The following is a 24,224-nucleotide window of genomic DNA, read 5'->3' on the forward strand; positions in this document are numbered from 1 at the left end:
GATATATATCGATGACTTGGATATTGGAGTACAGAGTAAAGTTTCCAGCTTTGCAAACTCAGAGAGGTGGCAAACAGTGAAGAGATCCCATTGACTGCGACAGGACATAGATTGGCCAGAATGCACAAACATGTAACAGATGGAATAAAATGATCCTACAGAATCTGTAAGTTTAATTTGGCTCTGCTAGGGTTCTAGCATCATCATCCTGCTCTGAACTTCAATTCATCGCTTCATGAGCCCCAAATTGAGGAACTCTGAATTTCTTGATTTAATTTGATTTATTCTTGTCACATATATTAGTATACAGTGAAAAGTATTGTTTCTTGTGCTACACGGACACATCATACCGTACATAGAGAAGGAAAGGAGAGGGTGCAGAATGTAGTGTTACAGTCATAGCTAGGGTGTAGGGAAAGATCAACTTAATGTGAGGTAGGTCCATTCAAAAGTCTGACAGCAGCAGGGAAGAAGCTGTTCTTGAGTTGGGCAGTACATGTCCTCAGAATTTTGTATCTTCTGCCTGACGGAAGAAGGTGGAAGAGAGCCTATCCGGGGTGTGTGAGGTCCTTAATTATGCTGGCTGCTTTTCCGAGGCAGCAGGAAGTATGGGTGGGAGGCTGGTTTGTGTGATAGACCAAGCTTCGTTCACGACCTTTTGTAGGCTCTTACGGTCTTAGACAGAGCAGGAGCCCAGACCAAGCTGTGATACAACCAGAAAGAATGCTTTCTATGGTGCATCTGTAAACGTTGGTGAAAGTCGTAGCTGACATGCCAAATTTCCTTAGTCTCCTGAGAAAGTAGAGGTGTTGGTGGGCTTTCTTAACTATAGTATTGGCATGGGGGGACCAGGGCAGGTTTTTGGAGATCTGGACACCTAAAATCTTGAAGCTCTCGACCATTTCTTCCCGATCTCCTCTTGGGTTTCGTGTAAATCTGTCATTCTCTGATCCTGACAATAACGATATAAATCCCTCACCCTGTCCTAACTGTTAGTGGTTGAGGGTCATCCAGACTCAAAACGTTGGTTCTGCACTCTCTGCACAGTTGCTGTCAGAGAAGCTGAGTTTTTCCAGCAATTTCTGTTTTTGTTTCAGATTGTTGTAGTATTTTGGCTTTGAGAACAATGTGGTTTGGACGTAGATTCAAACTAACAACAGAGTTATTCCAGGAGCATGAAGGGTACCATTCTTAGCAGTGTAGAGGATCAGAAGGACCTTGGGGTCCGGGTCCATAGGACTCTTAAATCGGCCTCGCAGGTGGAGGATGCGGTCAAGAAGGCGTACGGCGTACTGGCCTTCATTAATTGAGGGATTGAGTTTAGGAGTCGGGAGATAATGCTGCAGCTTTATAGGACCCTGGTTAGACCCCACTTGGAGTACTGCGCGCAGTTCTGGTCACCTCGTTACAGGAAAGATGTTGAAGCCATTGAAAGGGTGCAGAGGAGATTTACAAGGATGTTGCCTGGATTGGGGGGCATGCCTTATGAGGATAGGTTGAGGGAGCTTGGTCTCTTCTCCCTGGAGAGACGAAGGATGAGAGGTGACCTGATAGAGGTTTACAAGATGTTGAGAGGTCTGGATAGGGTAGACTCTCAGAGGCTATTTCCAAGGGCTGAAATGGTTGCTACGAGAGGACACAGGTTTAAGGTGCTGGGGGGTAGGTACAGAGGAGATGTCAGGGGTAAGTTTTTCACTCAGAGGGTGGTGGGTGAGTGGAATCGGCTGACGTCGGTGGTGGTGGAGGCAAACTCGTTGGGGTCTTTTAAGAGACTTCTGGATGAGTACATGGGATTTAATGGGATTGAGGGCTATAGATAGGCCTAGAGGTGGGGATGTGATCGGCGCAACTTGTGGGCCGAAGGGCCTGTTTGTGCTGTGGCTTTCTATGTACAGTGGCTCTATCTATGTACAGGAGCTCTGGCCTGTCCCGATTACAATCTGAAAATAAAACAGCAGCCTGTGCAACACCCCAATGACATCACCATCAAATCATGTGATCAGCTCTTACAGTAATCATGCAGCCCTGTTAAATATATAACATCCCTCCCCCTTTACTTCTGTTGTCATGACAACAAATTACTATGGGGTTATACATTGGATCAATAATATCCTGGACGCAGAATTATGTATCATTGACAGTCAACGGGAAAGTCGATCAGGAAAATGCCTCTTCCTCTTTGGTTGTATATGACATTCTGAAATATGACTGTTCTTTACACCAGAAGTATGATTTGGAACTTCTTTGCAGTCTTGGAACTAATTCTACATCATTCTGACACGGTGCAGCAGCAAAGACACAATCATCAGGCAACTCCGATTCAATACGGTTTCCTGTAGTAATATTCACAACTCGAGGAACTAAAGAAGTTGGTATTTCTGGAGATGATTCAGAGAAATTATTTTGAGATGACAACAATTGGTCAGCATGGTGTCGCCAAACTAGTTCACCTTTGGTTTGAACTGTGTATGAAATTGGACCTGTTTTTTGCTAAAACTATAGGTGGTGCCCATTTCTCACTCAGCATAATTACACACTAACACTCGATCTCCTGGTTGAAATGAGCGTTGTTTTGCCCTCACTTCTCATCCAGCAACTTGAGATTGTCGTTGACGCGTGACTATCTCTGAACTTGCTGGAGCTGATATCAAGTCAAGCACAGTTCATAAATTTCTCTTGGAGTGGTAATACAGGTGAACTTTGGGTAGCTGTATGAGTAGTGTTTTTATAAGATGCCAAAAGCTATTTACATGACGTGATAATGATCCTTGCTCTCTTGGAGCTTTTAAAGAATGTTTCAGAGATGTACAAATCTTTCAGCTAATCCATTAGTTGATGAATGATAAGGTGTGGGTTTTATATACTGAATACCATTTACTTTGAGAAAATCCGCAAACGCCTGTGATGTAAAATGTGCACCATTATTGCCAACAAACTGTTCCGGTTTATCAGATCTTGCAAAAACTTTGTCAAGTTCTTGAATGCTTTGTTCAGTTGCTGTAGATACCAACATCTGGCCACTTTGGGTGTGCATCAGATATGAGGAAGGACATGTAACCCTCTAACGGACCAGCAAAACCTACATGCAATCGTTGCCATGGCATTTTAGGCCACTTCCAAAGGTGTAAGGGACACAGCAGTGGTGTATTTCTTATCCAGGCACAGGATTGACACTGTCCCACTTCTTCTTCAACCTGAGTACCCAGACACTGCTGCCGACGTGCTAATCCCTTCATCTGCACGAGACCAGAGTGTCCTTCGTGTAGTTATTCAAGAATTCTTCCACGCAGACACACATCACTTAAATTCCCCAAAATAGGCACCTACCTTGGATGGTCAACACAAGCTTTCTTGACACATATGGGGTGGGATTCTCCCCAAAAAATCCTAAGTGTCAATTTCATGTAAAACTGGGAGCAAATCCTGCTTGTTTTTTCAGTGGCATTTTCAAAATGAATCGCCCACACTGCACTGCAGAGTACACTAGCGTGAATCTCAGAAAAAATCAGTGGCTGGGGCCTATTCCGATGGCCTATTCCTTGGCCGATTGGAGAAGTAACTGGCTATCTCATAGAACATGAGGTGTAAGCGTTCTCCAAGGCGGCCTTCGCGACACACGACAGCGCAGAGTCGCTGAGCAGAAACTGATAGCCAAGTTCCGCACACACGAGGACGGCCTCAACCGGGATATTGGGTTCATGGCACACTATTTGTAACCCCCACAAAGTTTCACTGGCTGTCTTGTCTGGAGACAATACACATCTTTTTAGCCTGTCTTGATGCTCTCTCCACTCACATTGTTTTGTTTCTTAAAGACTTGATTAGTTGTAAGTATTCGCATTCCAACCATTATTCATGTAAATTGAGTTTGTGTCTTTATATGCTCTGTTTGTGAACAGAATTCCCACTCACCTGAAGAAGGGGCTTGCAGCTCCGAAAGCTTGTGCGGCTTTTGCTACCAAATAAACCTGTTGGACTTTAACCTGGTGTTGTTAAACTTCTTACTGTATCTCATAGAAGACAGAGGGTGGTGGTAGATGGAAAATTTTCAGACTGGAGATCAGTTCCACCGGTGTACCACAAGGATCAGTGCTGGGTCCTCTGCTATTTGTGATTTTTATAAATGATTTGGAGGAGGGGACTGAAGGGTGGGTCAGTAAATTTGCGGATGACACCAAGATTGGTGGAGTAGTGGATGAGGTGGAGCGCTGTTGTAGGCTGCAAAGAGACATTGATAGGATGCAGAGCTGGGCCGAAAAATGGCAGATGGAGTTTAACCCTGATAAGTGCGAGGTGATTCATTTTGGTAGGACAAATTTGAATGCGGATTACAGGGTCAAAGGTAGGGTTCTGAGGAATGTGGAGGAACAGAGAGACCTTGGGGTTCATATCCACAGATCTCTGAAGGTTGCCACTCAAGTGGTTAGAGCTGTGAAGAAGGCCTATAGTGTGTTAGTGTTTATTAACAGGGGGTTGGAGTTTAAGAGCCATGGGGTTATACTGCAACTGTACAGGACCTTGGTGAGACCACATTTGGAATATTGTGTGCAGTTCTGGTCACCTCACTGTAAGAAGGATGTGGAAGCACTGGAAAGAGTGCAGAGGAGATTTACCAGGATGTTGCCTGGTTTGGAGGGTAGGTCTTATGAGGAAAGGTTGAGAGAGCTAGGGCTTTTCTCTTTAGAGCGGAGGAGGTTGAAAGGCGACTTAATAGAGGTTTATAAAATGATGAAGGGGATGGATAGAGTGGACGTTCAGAGACTATTTCCCCGGGTGGATGTAGCTGTTACTAGGGGGCATAACTATAAGGTTCATGATGGGAGATACAGGAAGGATGTCCGAGGTAGGTTCTTTACTCAGAGAGTGGTTGGTGTGTGGAATGGACTGCCTGCAGTGATAGTGGAGTCAGACACTTTAGGAACTTTCAAGCGGTTATTGGATAGACACATGGAGCACACCAGGATGATAGGGAGTGGGATAGCTTGATTTTGGTTTCAGAAAAGGTTCGGCACAACATCGTGGGCCGAAGGGCCTGTTCTGTGCTGTACTGTTCTATGTTCTATTCCCACTGGAGAGGCCGGCAGCACTGGGTGGGCCACTGCTATCTGTCAGAGCCAAGATCAGCGCATGCGCAGTAGCCCCGCACTGCCAGCCTCCTGACCACTGGTCAGCCCTATGACCCTGCATTGCTGACCCCCCGGGCCAGCCTCGATCACTGGCCTCCCTCTCTCTGTCACCGCAGAGTGGCAGCGGGACCCCCTACCGGCCTTGACCTGCCATTAGGCCCTGCCCCCTTGGCACTTGGGCAGTGCCAAGATGCCCCCGAGACATTGCCCCTTGGGAAATGCCAGGGGGCTCACCCCCGAACTCTTTGGGGGTCTCCATGGCCCCTCTTCACTCCAGCAGGGTCAGGCTGCCAGTTCCCCGCAGTGGGCAGCTATTGTAAACCCCGCGGGAGTGAAACACTCCTGGCGTGGTGTGGAGACTTCAGTCCCAGGCCCACTCATGATTTAAATGAGCATTTGAATATATTATACAGCTCTGAGCCGATTTCTGGCGCGGAGCTGATGGTCCCGGAAATCTGACAGCTGGAGATTCAAGTGGCACCGAGTGGGAAATCAGCCACACGGCCTCCACGTGAGCCTCCTTAATTGGGCGGAATGTACAAATTGGGCTGAAGGGCCTGTTTCCTGCTGTAAACCTCTATGATGATATGACACCTGGCCTGTCGGCTTGGAGAATTGCCCCCATGGTTTCAAATCAGGATATGTGGGATGCTTTCCAGCTATTGTTCCTTTCAATCCCGTCTCCATCTCCTTCCCCATTAAAGCCACCAACAGCAGGCTATCCCTGCGTAAGGCATGTCTTCAGCTGGGATAGAACAGAATCCCAATCCGTCCACTGCTCTATCTGTTTGGCATTCACTGGAGAATATGAAAGTCTCTCGAGCAAGAAAACTTTTTTTTAGGGAATAATGTTTTTGTTGGCAGGTCTGGTAAAGGGAGACGACTGTGTGTGTGTGTGTCTGTGTGTGTGTGTGTGTGTGTGTCTGTGTGTGTGTGTCTGTGTGTGTGTGTGTGTGTCTGTGTGTGTGTGTCTGTGTGTGTGTGTCTGTGTGTGTGTGTCTGTGTGTGTGTGTCTGTGTGTGTCTGTGTGTGTGTGTCTGTGTGTGTGTTTTTGCACCGTCCTTCCCTGCCCTGTGCTCAATGTTATACTGATAAACTAGTGCAACAACCCAGCGCTGGATTCTCACCAAGGCTGTGGGAGGAATGAACTTGGATTCAGTGAAAAGACTCACCAATGGCTTGTGGTCAGTACATACAGTGAATGAACGACCGTAAAGGAGCTGATGAAACCATTTCGGAGCAAAGCCGATGGCTGGACCTTCCTTGTTGAACTGCGATTATCCCAATTCTGAGAGTGCTGTCCCAACACTATGGTGAGGCATCACAGAGAGAAAGAGTTCTCTGTCTGATCAGAGTGAATTAGCTGATTAGCGGATTGTATCACTGCTTTCACATCTTTGAAAACGTTCTTTTGTGCTGGCCCCCACTTCCATTTTGTTTCTTTGTGAAGCAGTAGGTACAGTGGTGCCAACACCATTGAAAGGTCTGGCAGATACTTCCCATAGTAACTTACCGTGCTCAGAAATGGTCAGAGCTCAGACACACTTGTGGGGTTTGGAGCTTCCTCGATAGCTCTGACTTTGTCTCCCATCAGGGACAGACTCTGCACTGTGATTTTGTGACACTGTGCCAGGAAGATGCACTTGCTGTGCTTCAGGTACAGCCTGTCTCTGAAAATCTCCAACACTTGAGTCAGCTGACTGAGGTACTCTTCCTCCTCAGTTTTCCCTGTGATTAAATGTCGAAGTAAACTGCTACATGAGGAATAGCAGAGGGTAACAGTGGAAGGGTGTGTTTCTGAATGGAGGGCTGTGACAAGTGGTGTTCCTCAGGGATCAGTGCTAGGACCTTTGCTGTTTGTAATATATATAAATGACCTGGAGGAAATGTAACTGGTTTGATTAGTAAGTTTGCGGACAACACAAAGGTTGGTGGATTTGCGGATAGCAATGAGGACCGTCAGAGGATACAGCAGGATATAGATCAGTTGGAGACTTCGGCGGAGAGATGGCCGATGGAGTTTAATCTGGACAAATGTGAGGTAATGCATTTTGGAAGGTCTAATACAGAGAGGAAATATACAGTAAATGGCAGAACCCTTACAAGTACTGATAGGCAAAGGGATCTGGGTGTACAGGTATATAGGTCACTGAGAGTGGCAACACAGGTGGAGAAGGTAGTCAAGAAGGCATACGGCATGCTTGCCTTCATCGGCCGGGGTATTGAGTTTAAAAATTGGCAAGTCATGTTGCAGCTTTATAGAACCTTAGTTAGGCTGCACTTGGAATATCGTGTTCAATTCTGGCCGCCACACTACCAGAAGGATGTGGAGGTTTGGAGAGGGTCCAGAAAAGATTTACCAGGATGCTGCCTGGTATGGAGGGCATTATCTATGAGGAGAGGTTGGAGAAACTTGGTTTGTTTTCACTGGAACGACAGAGGTTGAGGGACGACCTGATAGAAGTCGACAAGATTATGAGGTCATGATGTGGAGATGCCGATGTTGGACTGGGGTAAACACAGTAAGAAGTTTAACAACAGGTTAAAGTCCAACAGGTTTATTTGGTAGCAAAAGCCACAAGCTTTCGGAGCCTTAAGCCCCTTCTTCAGGTGAGTGGGAATTCTGTTCACAAACAGGGCAAATAAAGACACAAACTCAATTTACAGAATAATGGTTGGAATGTGAATACTTACAGCTAATCAAGTCTTTAAGATACAAACAATGTGAGTGGAGAGAGCATTAAGACAGGTTAAAGAGATGTGTATTGTCTCCAGACAGGACAGCCAGTGAGACTCTGCAGGTCCAGGCAAGCTGTGGAGATTACAGACAGTGTGACATGGACCCAATATCCCGGTTGAGGCCGTCCTCATGTGTGTGGAACTTGGCTATCAGTTTCTGCTCAGCGACTCTGCGCCGTCGTGTGTCGTGAAGGCGGCCTTGGAGAACGCTTACCCGAATATCAGAGGCCAAATGCCCATGACTGCTGAAGTGTTCCCCACAGGAAGAGAACAGTCTTGCCTGGTGATTGTCGAGCGGTGTTCATTCATCCGTTGTCGCAGCGTCTGCATGGTTTCCCCAATGTACCATGCCTCGGGACATCCTTTCCTACTGCGTATCAGGTAGACAACGTTGGCCGAGTTGCAAGAGTATGTACCGTGTACCTGGTGGATGGTGTTCTCACGTGAGATGATGGCATCAGTGTCGATGATCCAGCACGTCTTGCAGAGGTTGCTGTGGCAGGGTTGTGTGGTGTCGTGGTCACTGTTCTCCTGACGGCTGGGTAGTTTGCTGCGGACAATGGTCTGTTTGAGGTTGTGCGGTTGTTTGAAGGCAAGAAGTGGGGGTGTGGGGATGGCATGGGCGAGATGTTCGTCTTCATCAATGACATGTTGAAGGCTCCGGAGGAGATGCCGTAGCTTCTCCGCTCCGGGGAAGTACTGGACGACGAAGGGTACTCTGTCCACCGTGTCCCGTGACCTTCTGAGGAGGTCGGTGCGGTCTTTCGCTGTGGCGCGTCAGAACTGTCGATCGATGAGTCGAGCGCCATATCGTGATGTTTGTGAGCGCCATATCGAGCACGATATGGCACTCGACTCATCGATCAACAGTTCCAACGCACCACAGCGAAAAACCGCACCGACCTCCTCAGAAGACAAACACGGGACACAGTGGACAGAGTACCCTTCGTTGTCCAGTACTTCCCCGGAGCGGAGAAGCTACGGCATCTCCTCCGGAGCCTTCAACATGTCATTGATGAAGACGAACATCCCCACACCCCCACTTCTTGCCTTCAAACAACCGCACAACCTCAAACAGACCATTGTCCGCAGCAAACTACCCAGCCGTCAGGAGAACAGTGACCACGACACCACACAACCCTGCCACAGCAACCTCTGCAAGACGTGCCGGATCATCGACACAGATGCCATCATCTCACGTGAGAACACCATCCACCAGGTACACGGTACATACTCTTGCAACTCGGCCAACGTTGTCTACCCGATACGCTGCAAGGAAGGATGTCCCGAGGCATGGTACATTGGGGAAACCATGCAGACGCTGTGACAACGGATGAATGAACACCGCTCGACAATCACCAGGCAAGACTGTTCTCTTCCTGTTGGGGAGCACTTCAGCAGTCACGGGCATTCGGCCTCTGATATTCGGGTAAGCGTTCTCCAAGGTGGCCTTCACGACACATGATGGCGCAGAGTCGCTGAGCAGAAACTGATAGCCAAGTTCCGCACACATGAGGACGGCCTCAACCGGTATATTGGGTCCATGTCACACTATCTGTAACCCCCACAGCTTGCCTGGACCTGCAGAGTCTCACTGGCTGTCCTGTCTGGAGACAATACACATCTCTTTAACCTGTCTTAATGCTCTCTCCACTCACGTTGTTTGTATCTTAAAGACTTGATTAGCTGTAAGTATTCGCATTCCAACCATTATTCTGTAAATTGAGTTTGTGTCTTTATATGCCCTGTTTGTGAACAGAATTCCCACTCACCTGAAGAAGGGGCTTAAGGCTCCGAAAGCTTGTGTGGCTTTTGCTACCAAATAAACCTGTTGGACTTTAACCTGATGTTGTTAAACTTCTCACTAAGATTATGAGGGGCATGCATGGACAGAGTGGATAGTCAGAAGCTCTTTCTCAAGGTGGAAGGGTCAAATACTAGGAGGCACAGGTTTAAGGTGCGAGGGGCAAGGTTTAAAGGAAATGGACGAGGCAAGTTTTTTACACAGAGGGTGATGGGTGCCTGGAACTCACTGCCGGGGGAGGTAGTGGAAGCAAATACGATAGCAACTTTGAAGGGGCGTCTTACAAATACATGAATAGGATGGGAATGGAGGGATATGGTTCCCAGAAGGGTAGGGGGTCTTTGCTTAGTCTAGGTTTAGTTTAGGGCAGCAGGGTCGGTGCAGGCTTGGAGGGCCGAAGGGCCCGTTCCTGTGCTGTAATTTTCTTTGTTCTTTAAATCCCCTGTCCACTAAAAACTCACTGGACTGGAGGGCACTCTGAAAACCAGACGGTTGTATTTAAGTTTAAGTTTATTTATTAGTGTCACAAGAAGGCTTACATTAACACTGCAATGAAGTTACTGTGAAAATCCCCTCCTTGCCACAGTCCAGTGCCTGTTCGGGTCCACTGAGGGAGAATTTAGCACGGCCTATCCACCGAACCAGCACGTCTTTCTGACTGTTGGAGGAAACCGGAGCACTCGGAAGAAATCCATGAAGACATGGGGAGAACGTGCAGACTCCGCACAGACAGTGACCCAAGCCGGGAATCGAACCCAGATCCCTGGCACTGTGAGGCAGCGGTGCTAACCACCGTGCCACCTTTTGAACAAACCCTTGTGAGTGTTGATTGTGACGTGCTGTTTTGAGTGCTCCCCTAACAAGAGCTGCTGGTAGGCATGGCTCGTGTCAAGTTTTGAGAACATTGTGCCTCCTGAAAGATTTGAAAACAGATTTTCCACCCATGGCAATGGTAAGTGACCAGCTTGGAGGCTTGATTAATGGTGAGTTTGTAATCCCCGCCTCTGCGCACTGTACCATCACGTTTAAGAATAAGGAGAATTGGAGCTGCGCAACCTGAGAACTGAATGAGCTCAATGATTCCAAACCTCTGCAGCCGCTCCAACTCCTCTTCCATTTTGCCGTTAATGATGTACAGCACTGTCCTGGACTAGAAAAAGCGAGGAGTAGCCTGAGGATTCACACACAACTTAACTATAGCACCATGCAATGTACCCGGTTCATCATCTATTTCTGTAACCTCTCCTTGCCCTATAACCTTTACCCTCAGCTCCTCATCCCTCTGAATCTGGCTCCTGTGCACTTCACTTCTCTCTGTCCTTCTACTGGAGGCTGTGTATTGACGCTCCTTGAACCCAGACACTGGAATTGCCTTGCTGAACCCATCCACTTCTCAACCCTCTTTGTCTTCCTAAAATCCATCTCTCTGATTCCTGGTCACCAACTAACATTTTGACCAAACCTTGGCATCTGTTTTTATTTATTGCACTGCGGGGCAGGGCCTTGTGATGTTTCTCTGTGTGAAAGTTGCAAAATAAATCAAAGCTGTTAGTTGCATGTGTTTTGCTGAAATTTGACTCTGATTTGTGTTTTCCAGTTACAAAGGGTTGGTGGCTGAAGCTTTGAGGCAGCTGATTGGGGATCAATGTTACAAACAGGATGAGGTCCTTCCCCCAGGGTATTACACAGGTAAAGGCCACTTTGAATCACAATGAGCGGCCATCCTATCATATTGCTGTACAGAACTCAGTGAACAATTTCTTAATTATGCAACACAAGTGCAGGGTGCAATGTATTGAGTTCTTAAAGTCAACGCTGGGGATCGTTGAAGTTATGGACACTTGGGTATTAGCTTTGGGATGTTTTTTGGGTCAGTGCTGAGGGAGCGCCGCACTGTCAGAGGGTCAGTACTGAGATTGTCCTGCACTCTTGGATGTGCCATCCTTAAAATAAGACATTAACTGATGCTCCGTCTCCATTCTTTGGTGGACATTAATAGCACGGTGTGATGAAGAACCGGAGGATTGGCGTGACCAACATGCATCCCTCAAGCAGCATCATTTAAATTGTTCAGAATCTGGCCATTTTTACATTGCGGTTTGTGGGATCTTGCTGTGTCATGAGAACATAAGAACATAAGAACCAGGAGCAGGAGTAGGTCATCTGGCCCCTCGAGCCTGCTCCGCCATTCAATAAGATCATGGCTGATCTTTTTGTGGACTCGGCTCCACTTACCCGCCCGCTCACCATAACCCTTAATTCCTTTACTGTTCAAAAATGCAAATATCCGTGCCTTAAAAACATTCAATGAGGGAGCCTCAACTGGGCAGGGAATTCCACAGATTCACAACCCTTTGTGTGAAGAAGTTCCTCCTCAACTCAGTCCTAAATCTGCTTCCCCTTATTTTGAGGCTATGCCCCCTAGTTCTAGTTTCACCCGCCAGTGGAAACAACTTCCCTGCTTCTATCTTATCTATTCCCTTCATAATCTTATATGTTTCTATAAGATCTCCCCTCATTCTTCTGAATTCCAATGAGTATAGCCCCAGTCTACTCAGTCTCTCCTCATAAGCCAACCCTCTCAACTTCGGAATCAACCTAGTGAATCTCCTCTGTACCCCCTCCAGTGCCAGTATATCCTTTCTCAAGTAAGGAGACCAAAACTGTACACAATACTCCAGGTGTGACCTCACCAGCACCTTATACAGCTGCAACATAATCTCGCTGTTTTTAAACTCCATCCCTCTAGCAATGAAGGACAAAATTCCATTTGCCTTCTTAATTACCTGCTGCACCTGCAAACCTGGGTGTCCTTGAGATTCCTGCACAAGGACACCCAGGTCCCTCTGCACAGCGGCATCCTGCAATTTTTTACCATTTAAATAATCCATTTTGCTGTTACTTCTACCAAAATGGATGACCTCACATTTGCCAACATTGTTCTCCATCTGCCAGACCCTCGCCCACTCACTTAGATTATCTATATCCCTTTGCAGACTTTCAGTGTCCTCTGCACACTTTGCTCTTCCACCCATCTTAGTGTCATGTGCGAATTTTGACACACTACACTTGGTCCCCAACGCCAAATCATCTCTGTAAATCGTAAACAATTGCAGTCCCAACACTGATCCCCGAGGCACACCACTAGTCACTGATCGCCAACCAGAAAAACACCCATTTACCCCCACTCTTTGCTTTCTGTTAGTTAACCAATCCTCTATCCATGCTAATACATTACCCGTAACACTGTTCACCTTTATCATATGTAACAGTCTTTGGTGCGGCACCTTGTCAAATGCCTTCTGGAAATCCAGATACCCCACATCCACAGGTTCCCCATTGTCCACTGCACATGTAATGTTCTCAAAGAATTCCACCAAATTAGTCAAACATGACCTGCCCTTCATGAACCCATTCTGTGTCTGACCAATGGGACAATTTATATCCAGATGTCTCGCTATTTCTTTCTTGATGATCGATTCAAGCATTTTCCCTACCAGAGAAGTTAAGCTAACCGGCCTATAGTTACCCGCCTTTTGTCTACCTCCTTTTTAAACAGTGGCGTCACATTTGCTGTTTTCCAATCTGCGGGAACCACCCCAGAGTCCAGTGAATTTTGGTAAATTACGACGAGTGCATTTGCTTTTTCTCTTCCCATCTCTTATAGGACCCTGGGATGCATTCCATCAGGACCAGGAGACTTGTCTACCTTTAGCCCCATTAACTTGTCCAACACTACCTCTTTTGTGATAATGATAGTTTCTCGGTTCTCAGAATGTCACAATGCCCTGTCATGTTTCCTTGCATTACAGCAGTGACCGCACTTCAGAAAGACTTCATTAATTGTGAAGCCTTTTGGGACTTACAAAGTTGTGAAAGGTGCTGGGGAATTGTTAGCTTTTTAACCCTGTGTCTAGTTTTACATACAGTGCACACTGGACCCTTTGCGTCTGTTACTAATAATTCTCTTACTGTTCTTGGATTCTTCAAGGTGGCATGGAAAAGGAATTTTGAGATGTAACTCACTATAAATATGTTGGATTTTCTTTTTTATTAATTTGTGGGACATGGGCGTCGCTGGCCAGAATTTATCCCTAGTTGCCCCTTGAGAAGGTGGTGGTGAGCTGCCTTCTTGAATCGCTGCAGTCCACGTGCTGTGGGTTGACCCACAATGCCATTAGGGAGGGAATTCCAGGATTTTGACCCAGCACCTGGCTATACATTCACATTTTCACCAAGATTTCCTCATGCCCCTCTCACATTGGCCAAGCCTGGCTGGGGAGTAAACTTGCCAACCAGACAACACCCCTTTTCACATGTGGTATAAATTGTTGTTCCACTTAACATTTGGTACTCTTGCATCTGTCCTGATGAGTGCAAGACAAAAAGCTTCCACAACATGTGTCTCCTTTTAGCAATACTCAACTTCTGTATTCCTGAGTGACTCGGTTTAAGACAATTGGCAGAAGAAGCAACGGAAACAAGACAACCTTTTTCCACATTGAATGCTTAAAATGTGGAGTGTGCTGGCTGTGCGTGTGCTGGCTGTGCGTGTGCTGGCTGTGCGTGTGCTGGCTGTGCGTGTGCTGGCTGTGCGTGTGCTGGCTGTGCGTGTGCTGACTGTGCGTGTGCTGGCTGTGCGTGCGCTGGCTGTGCGTGCGCTGGCTGTGCGTGCGCTGGCTGTGCGTGGAGATTCAAAAGAGAATTGGATTATTATGTGAAAAGGAAGAATGTGCAGGATTACGTGGGAATGGTACCAAGTGAATGGGGAAGCCAGCACGGGCCGAATGGCCTACTGTGCTGTAACCATTCTGTGATTCTCTGTTCATTCGGTCAAAACCTTTCATCATTTTCAAGACCCAATTCTATCACCCCTCAACCTCTAAAGAGCAAAGATATCCAGCCTATTAACCCTTTCCTCATATGTTAACCCACACATTTCTGACGTCAGAGAGGTTCTGTCCATCGCCTTTTGATATTCAATGGCATTACCATGACTGAATCCCCCACTATCAACATCCTGCTGACTAGAAGCTGAACTGGACCAGCCATATCATTACTGTGTCTACAAGAGCAGGTCAGAAGCTGGAAATCCTGTGGTCACCTCCTGACTCCCCAAAGCCTGTCCACCATCTACAAGGCACAAGTCAGGAGTGCGATGGAATACTCCCCACTTGCCTGGATGAATGCAGCTCCAACAACACTCAAAAAGCTCAACACCATCCAGGACAAAGCAGCCCACTTGATTGCTACCCCTTCCACAGACATTCATTCTCTCCACCACCAACAAATAGTGGCAGCCGTGTGTACTGCCTCCAAGGTGCACTGCAGGAGCTCACCAAGGTTCCTTAGACAGCACCTTCCAAGCCCACAATCACCAGCATTTGGAAGGACAAGGGCAGCAAATACCTGAGAACCACCTGGAAGTTCCCCTCCAAGTCACTCACTATCCTGACTTGAAAATATATCCAGTCTCACAGCACCAAATTAAAGTCCAACAGGTTTATTTGGGAGCACAAGCTTTCGGAGCGCTGCCCCTTCATCAGGTGAGTCAGGTGAGAGGCAACGCTCCGAAAACTCGTGATACCAAATAAACCTGTTGACTTCTGGTGTTGTGAGACTTCTTACTGTGCTCACCCCAGTCCAATGTCAGAATCTCCACATCATGGAAATATATTGCCGTTCTTTCACTGTCACAGGGTCAAAATCCTGGATCTCCCTCTGAAACAGCGCTGTGGGTGTACCAACACCTCGGACTGCAGCGCTTCACAAAGAAAGCTCCCCACCTCCTTCTGAAGGGCAACTAGGAATGGACAATATAAAATCATAGAATCCCTACATTGCAGAAGGAGGCCCATCGAGTGTCTCTTACAGAGTATCTTACCCAGGCCTTCTCCCTGCCTTATCCCTATAACCCCACACTTTTACCATGGCTAATCCATTTAACTCACATGTCCCGGGACACTAAGTGGCAATTTAGCATGGCCAGTCCATCTAATCTGTGCAACTTTGGAGTGTGGGAGGAAACCCGCGCATTCACAGGCAGAATGTGCAAACTTCACACAATGATCCAAAAGAAACAAAGAACAATACAGCACAGGAACAGGCCCTTCGGCCCTCCAAGCCTGCGCCGCTCATGTGCCCAACTAGACTATTCCCAGTCTGTTCATGTGGCTATCTAGGTAAGTCTTAAATGATCCCAGCGTGTCCGCCTCAACCACCTTGCTTGGCAGTGCATTCCAGGCCCCCACCACCCTCTGTGTAAAATACGTCCCCCGCATATCTGTATTGAACCTTGCCCCCCTCACCTTGAAAGGGGGAATTTCCATGATGTGGAATTCCAAACCCGGAATCAATCCTGGATCCCTGGTGCCGTGAGGCAGCAGTGCTAACCATTGTGCCACCGCGCTACCCCAATAAATGCTGGTCTAACTGGCGACACCACATCACGTAAATGAATTGATTTTTTAAAAAGTAATTCCTGTCATTGTTCTCTGCACCCTCTTCAGTGCCTGTATATCCTTTTTATAATGTGGTGACCAGAACAGCTCACAATACTCTTAATGTCGGCTAACTAAGTTTCAACACAGGTTTCAGAACCTCCCTTGTGCCCAGTTCTTTCCATTAGTAATAAAGCCTCGCGACTGGTTTAGCTTCTTTCATGCCAGCCAATTTATAACTAACACTGAGATAAACAACCAATGAATCCCTCCTAATTTGATGATGCTGTTTGAGGGATGAACATTGAACAGGACACTGGGAGAATTTCTCTGCGCCTTTTCTCATCCATTCATCCGAACAAGGAGTGAGGGAGGACTTTGGTTTAATATCTTATCTAAAAGATGGCATCTCTGGCAGTGCAGAAACTCCCTCTGTGTGGGCTGCTTTCTCAGGCCTCCATGCTGATTTGTCCTGATGCAAGACCACAAATTACCTGGTTTATTCAATTTCACAACATGTCAGTGTTCCCGTCTATTAGCCAATCATCTACCCATGGTGGAACATTTAAGTTATGAGGAGAGGTTGGATAGGTTTGGGTTGTTTTCGTTGGAGCAGAGAAGGCTGAGGGGCGACCTGATCGAGGTGTTCAAGATTGTGAGGGACGGAATGGATAGGGAGCAGCTATTCCTCTTAGTTGAAGCGCCAGTTATGAGGGGACACAAGTTAAAAGTAAGGGGTGAGGTGTTTAGGGGGGTTGTGAGGAAAAGCTTTTTTTACCCAGAGGGTGGTGATGGTCTGGAATGCGCTGCCTGGGAGGGTGGTGGAGGCGGGATGCCTCACATCCTTTAAAAAGTACCTGGATCAGCACTTGACACATCGTAACATTCAGGGCTTTGGGCCCAGTGCTGGCAGATGGGATTAGGTGGGAGTTCAGGTGTTTCTAATGTGTTGGTGCCGACTCGATGGGCTGAAGGGCCTCTTCTGCGCTGTATGATTCTATGATTATATCTGACCCAACTCCAATGAGCCCTTATCTTTTGTGTGGCACATCATCGGAATGCCTTTTGGAAAAGGAATAGGATTCCATCTTTTTAAACCCATGTTGATTTAATTTGATTATACTCTCATTTTCTAAGTGTATTGTTAAGATTTCCTGAGTAATAGATTTGAACTCATGACTCTTGGGTTCTCAGTGCAGAAGCAGAGCTTCTGTTATTGTACCCTTAGCATGTATACCTGACACTGGTTCACACAGCAGGAAGGGCCACCTGTATTTTTGGGATGGAAAGTTGGATATTTAATATATTGTCACATTGCCCTGTTCCACCGCAGCTCACCAGTTCAGGGTTCACGATGGGCAGATGGGAATGGGGCTGAATGAGGGATGTGCTAATATACGGTTGTTCTTTGCGTTGCAGATTTCTTACTGTGGATAAATGGTTCTGGGACCGTTCTTCATATTAACGGGACCATTCACAATGCTGGCACTCCGCTGTGCCCCTCTGGCCCCAATTCAAAACCCACTGAGAACCCTACAACCCTCCATATCCAACCTGACATCCCCTCCCTCACCTCAGAGTTCCAGAAGTTCTCACCCTTTGGGCTTGACGAGGTGGCAGCGAAGGAGAAGGCAGACGGCGACCTGACAGCGGATGTGGATTATGTCACTCGGATCCAGCCCCCGGGCAGCGGTGGCCGCTCCATCTTGACCAGCTCAGCGATCGAGTACAATGCTTATTATCCCCCTTCGAACTACTACACCAGTCTGACCAAGGAGCAATCGCTGGAAAGCCAGGAGAGCTCCACGCTTAGCAGCCCGTCTGACTGTTTGAACCAGGTCCCCAACACCACCAGCTGCTCACCGGTCATGGGCTCCAGCTCCCTCTTCCAGTTCCCCATCGGAAAGATCCTGGATGAGGAAACAGAGGCAGTCCCCCAGAATCAGGAGCACAATCTTTTCAGACAGGAGGAGTCAGCTCCGGGTTTTTACGACAGTCCTCATTACCCTGAGAGCCAGGGCAGCGTTGGGCATGTGGAATTGGTGAGCCCAGTGCCAGCACCTCTACAGATCTCCAACCAATCACCGCTGATTGAGAAAGAGAGACACCCGGACATGGAACAAGTGAACAGGTAAACGCAGGCAATCACTTGACCAGTCACTCAGTCGGCATGAATTTGATTCTTCTCTTGCCCACCTAGTTTAAAAACGACCAATGTGGTTTTTGCTCTCTGGAGAGGGGGCAGATCAGTGGCATTGGGTGTTGTGGAGGAGCAAAGAGCTAGAGATTATTTAATTGTGCAACCTAGCAGTTTCAATATCCAACAGTGGCAATGTTGGAGGCTGAGAGACTTAGAAACATAGAAAAACAACAGCACAAACAGGCCCTTCGGCCCCACAAGTTGTGCCGAACATATCCCTACCTTTTAGGCCTACCTATAACCCTCCATCCTATTAAGTCCCATGTACTCATCCAGGAGTCTCTTAAAAGACCCTATTGAGTTTGCCTCCACCACCACTGACGGCAGCCGATTCCACTCGCCTACCACCCTCTGTGTGAAAAACTTCCCCCTAACATTTCCCCTGTACCTACCCCCCACCACCTTAAACCTGTGTCCTCTCGTAGCAGACATTTCCACCCTGGGAAAAAGCCTCTGAGAGTCCACCCGATCTATGCCTCTCAACATCTTATATACCTCTATTAGGTATCCTCTCATCCTACGCCTCTCCAAGGAGAAAAGACCGAGCTCCCTCAGCCTATCCTCATAAGGCATGCCACCCAATCCAGGCAACATCCTTGTAAATCTCCTCTGCACCCTTTCAATCTTTTCCACATCCTTCCTGTAATGAGGCGACCAGAACTGAGCACAGTACTCCAAGTGGGGTCTGACGAGGGTCTTATATAGCTGTGACTTGTGAGGGTTTTGGTGTTTAAATCCTGGGCAGGTGTGCTATTGACCTGAGCTACCTGTCCAGTCTGTTGAGGCTCATCAGTAACACATCCTCCTCCCCAATTCCCACAGGATTGTGATGTCAGTCAATGACAAATGGCATTACTGCCACAACTCGGACGTGCTGGTGGGGTCTCGAGCAATGCGGGATCGACACCTGCGACTACTAGGATATACCATTCTGCAGGTACAATGCTTAACTTCATCAAATCATTGAGAATTACAGCACAGGAGGAAACTGTTTAGTCAATGCCAGCTCTTTGCTAAAATAATTCCATTGCCTTCCATTCTCCCTCTAGCCCTATATCAATCCCCAAACTAATCCCACTGCCCCGCTCTCTCCCCATAGCCCTCTATCAATCCCCAAACTAATCCCACTGCCCCACTCTCTCCCCATAGCCCTCTATCAATCCCCAAACTAATCCCACTGCCCCCACTCTCTACCCATAGCCCTGTATCAATCCCCAAAATAATCCCACTGCCCCGCTCTCTCTCCATAGCCCTGTATCAAAATCCAAATTAATCCCAGTGTCCAACTTTCTCCCTGTAGCTCTGTATCAATCCCAAACTAAACCCCCTGCCCTACTCTCTCCCCATAGTTGTGTAAATTTATTTTCCTCAAGTACATGTCCAATTTCCTTTTGAAATGATTATTGTTTTCCATTTCCACAACACCACAGGCAGTGTGTTCCAGGTTATTCCCACTTGCTGTGTAAAACGTTCTTCCTCACATCCCGCTGTATCTCTCACCCAAAATCTGCAATCTGTGCCCCCACTAGTCCCTGTACATCAGGAATAGGAACAGCTTTTAGAAACATAGAAAAGAGGTGCACCTTCACCTTCCTGCGCGCTCCCCAGATCCCTTCATCCCATTATTAATTAAAAACCTCTTCATCTCCTCCTCAAATGTGATTAGTGTTCGGGCATCCACTGCACCTTAGGATAGAGAATTCCACAGGTTCACAACCCTTTGGGAGAAGTGATTCCTCCTCATTTCAATTTTAAATCTAAGCCTAAAACTATGGCTTGTCGTTCTAAAATGTCCAACAGGGGAAACATCTGCTCTACATCGATCCTGTCAATCTACTTTAACATCTTATAAACCTCAATTAGACCTCCTCTCATTTTTCTGAACTCTAGAGAATATTGGCCTCACAAGACATCCTTCATCTCTGGAATCAATCTAGTGAACCTTCTCTGAACCGTCTCCAATGCATTTACAGCCTTATTCAAGCAGGGGGACCAAGACAAACAACAAAGAAAAGTACAGCACAGGAACAGGCCCTTCAGCCCTCCAACCCCATGCCGATCAGGATGCCCTAACTAAACTAAAAAAAAAATCTTCTGCCCTTACTCGGTCCATATCCCTCTATTCCCTCCCTATTCATGTACCCATCTCATCATGTATGGGTGGCACAGCGGTTAACACTGCTATCTCACAGCACTAGGGACCCAGGTTCGATTCCCGGCTTGGGTCACCGTCTGTGTGGAGTTTGCATGTTCTCCCCGTGTCTGCGTGAATTTCCCCTGGGTGCTCCGGTTTCCTCCCGCAGTCTGAAAGACATGCAGGTTAGGGTGCATTGGCCGTGCTAAATTCTCCCTCAGTGTACCCGAACAGGCGCAGGAGTGTGGCAACTAGGGAATTTTCACAGTAACTTCATTGCAGTGTTAATGTAAGCCTATTTGTGACACTAATAAATAAACTTAAACTTAAAACCTTCTGGATGCCTCTTAAATGTTGCTAATGTTCCTGCTTCCACCACCTCCTCTGGCAGCGCGTTCCAGGCACCCACCACTCTCTGTGTGAAAAACTTCCCCCACACATCTCCCTTAAACTTTCCCCCTCTCACCTTGAACCTGTGCCCCCTTGTAATTGACACTTCCACCCTGGGGAAAAGCCTCTGACTGTCCACCCTGTCTGTGCCTCTCATCATTTTGTAGACCCCTATCAGGTCTCCCCTCAGCCTCTGTCTTTCCAGTGAAAACAATCCCAGTTTATTCAACCTCTCCTCATAGCCAACACCCTCGAGACCCGGCAACATCCTGGTGAACCTTCTTTGCACTCTCTCCAAAGTGGGCTTACACCGGGCATCTGACCTGTGCTGTGAAGGCTGACCTTAGCCCAGGTGCAGGGAGGGATGTCTGTGTCATAACGATTCATTGAGCTAAAGAACAGATACTCTACCTCACACGCGCAGAAAGCCAGCAGCGCACTGTTTCAATCTAATCTGTGTTCCTTTGCTCTCACTTACAGCTACCTTACCATGAGCTGGAGAAGCTGAATGGGATCGAGGAAGTTAAACATTATTTACGGAAAAGACTCCTGGATGTGCAGTTATGACGATCAGAGACTAGCTTTTTTGTACCCTGCTCCTGTTTCTATTTTGGAGAAGGTGATGGCACCTCCCCCTCGGCCGTCAGAGCTCCCAGACGTCAGAGCACCGATCGCGATTGGAATCCTGGGGCTGCTCAATCTTTTTATTTCTCCTCTGTTTTTCAGAGTGGAACGAGAATCTTGTGTGTTTTTTTTTGCTTTTGTGTGATCACATGCTAACTACTGCCAGACGTTTTGTACCATCCTTGGAGCTGACAGGCTTTTAAACAAAGAATCTTGGAGTGTGAGTGAAGTTTTGGTTAAGTTAAGAATTTGCAGGGAGGTTTCATGAAAGTTTTTTTTAAATTGAGTGTTCACTGGCCCTCTCGAGGCTTGCAGCTGTCTTCCATCCTATCATTACCTCTCATCACCTTGCAACCTTCTCAATAGGAAGAGGGAATCCGGCTCCCATCTTCAGTAATCTTGGTCCCCGACTGAGGAGACAAGTCAGGAACTAGATACTAACTGGCGAACCTTGGGGGCAAGACCCCAAATGCTGCTGAATTACTCCAGCATCCTCTCACTGGCACACTGCCTAAAGGGAATCTGTCTGAACCAAGTGTGAACCCTATGAAGAACAGTGAGAGAACTTGCATGTGGAGATATTCCCTTGCATCTGCTGCCCTTGCCCTTCTTGGTGGCGGAGGTAGTGGGTTTGGAAGGTGCTGCCTAAGGAAGCTTGGTGAGTTGCTGTGGTGCATCTTGTTGATAGTACACACAGCTGCCACTATGTCAGTGACGGATGGGATGCCAATCAATTGGGCCGCTTTGTCCCGGGCTCCATCAAGCTTTTTGAATGGTGTTGGAGCTGTATTCATCCAGACAATTTAACCTGGAGCACACAATACTCTGTGTGTCACTTGTTATTGTGAGCCTGTCTTTCCATCCACTTTAACCAACAGCAGATCCTTTCCCTACAAATGATGGAATTTTGTGTGATTGTTGGAGAACTTGAATATGACGGTGAAATTGGACTGGGATCAGGCAGGATGCTTCATATCCTTGTTTACTCAGTGCTGGCTACAGGGGAGGGTGGGGGTGGAAGTGGTTGCTAGGGAGAGGGTGTTGGTGAAAATGGTTGCCTGGGGAGAGGGTGTTGGTGCAAGTAGTTGCTAGGGAGAGGGTGTTGGTGAAAGTGGTTGCTGAAGCAGAGAGTGTTGGTGGAGATGGTTGCTAGGGGAGAGGGTGTTGGTGGAAGTGGTTGCCGGAGGAGAGGGTGTTGGTGGAGATGTTGCCAGGAGAGAGGGTGTTGGAGGTGGTTGCTAGGGGCAAGGGTGTTGGTGGAAGAGGTTGCTAGGGAGAGGGTGTTGGTGGAGGTGGGTGCTTGGGGAGGAGGAGATTGATGGTGACGGTTGCGAGGGGAATGGGTGTTGGTGGAGGTGGTTGCTAGGGAGAGGGTGTTGATGGAAGTGGTTGCTAGGGAGAGGGTGTTGGTGGCGGTGGTTGCTGGGGAGAGGGGATTGATGATGGTTGGTAGGGGAGAGGGGATTGATGGTGGTGGTTGCTAGGGGAGAGGGGATTGATGGTGATGGTTGCTAGGGGAGAGGGGATTGATGGTGGTAGTTGCTAGGGGAGATGGTACTGGTGAAGGTGGTTGCTAGGGGAGTTCCTAGCTGTAGTATTGACTGGATACTGTTCAATGGGAGGGGTTTGGGAATAAGGACAGTCTCAAAATGATTATGATCAGGCCTGGCTCCATATTGTCTGGAGCTGCTTTCTTTCTGTCAGTCGATACATGACAGAATGTGACTTCCACAAAATATACACCTTGCCGTGGTAACGATGGACCGGGTGAGTATGGCTGACCTGGGTACAGTAGTTAATGATGATATGTTAGTGCGTGGGATGTAGGTAGTCACTGGTGTGCAGAATGCAAGTATACTTTAATTCCAATTGGGATGGGGGATGTCAGGGGAGGGGGGGTTTCGGGGGATGGGGGTGAGGGAAGATGGGGCTTATGGGGTAGTTTGGTGGGAGATGGGGAGGTCAGATAAACGTAGTGTTTTAAATTAGATGAATTTTTGGGTGGTGGGTTTTGGGGTTTTAACAGGATCTTCTGAGTGTGGATTTGGGGTGGGTTTAAACAGTGAATCGAACAAAAAGAGGTGAAATTACAAAGCAAATGCATCGATATCGATGTGATGTGTGTTTGAGGTCGAATATTTTTTAATGCAAGCTGTGTGGAGTGTTGCAAGGTCGAGGTTAAAGTTTATGACGTGTTTATCTCAAGGGAGACACTGGTGGACCGACCTCTTTCTAGTTTTAAGTTGTTTGTATCAACCACAACTACGGAATGATCGATCCAGTGTGACCCTGGATTGGGATTCTAAAATACCCGAGAATAAACACACACAAGATCCTCAGACTGTCTTCATGTAAAATCATTTGAGACACTGAACATTACTTGAGTTTTGGAACATTAGGACATGAGTCACCTCTCGCTGCCCCAGTTGTACTCCGTCGCACTATGGATCTTCAGAATCTCTTCCCATCATTTACTCTGCGACACAGGCCACGCAGATCTGATTTCCCATCTCTGCAATCCTGAGGGCATCAAGAATCAATGACAAGTGTGGGACTAGAGGTTCGTGTGGTGCAGACAAGGTGGGGCTGGCATCTTCCCTGAACAGCATTAGACTTGGTTGGGTTATTGCAACAACCTGACCGTGTTGATGGTGGTTGGTTTTTCTGGTGTCAGACCACAGATTACCCAGATTGATTCAATTCAGTTTCACCACTTGCCCAGAGGGATATGCTCTTTCGAATTCCAACAAACATTCAAATTAGGAGC

At 47.4% G+C, this 24,224-nt stretch overlaps 1 protein-coding gene across 1 annotated transcript in view; it reads left to right on the plus strand.

Annotated features, from left to right (window-relative positions):
* fastk (Fas-activated serine/threonine kinase) overlaps positions 1 to 23,796 on the plus strand; it is a 59,601-nt gene extending 35,805 nt beyond the window's left edge. Inside the window, exons 7-11 of the mRNA XM_078215534.1 lie at positions 11,267 to 11,358; positions 17,529 to 18,240; positions 19,132 to 19,246; positions 21,314 to 22,526; positions 22,649 to 23,796. Coding sequence (XP_078071660.1) covers positions 11,267 to 11,358; positions 17,529 to 18,240; positions 19,132 to 19,246; positions 21,314 to 21,400 — 1,006 coding nt within the window. The 3' untranslated portion in view covers positions 21,401 to 22,526; positions 22,649 to 23,796. The remainder of the gene's footprint in view (positions 1 to 11,266; positions 11,359 to 17,528; positions 18,241 to 19,131; positions 19,247 to 21,313; positions 22,527 to 22,648) is intronic.
* The last annotated feature ends 428 nt before the right edge of the window (positions 23,797 to 24,224 follow it).

The sequence above is a fragment of the Mustelus asterias genome, chromosome 7 (genome assembly GCF_964213995.1).
Source record: "Mustelus asterias chromosome 7, sMusAst1.hap1.1, whole genome shotgun sequence".
NCBI lineage: Eukaryota > Metazoa > Chordata > Chondrichthyes > Carcharhiniformes > Triakidae > Mustelus > Mustelus asterias.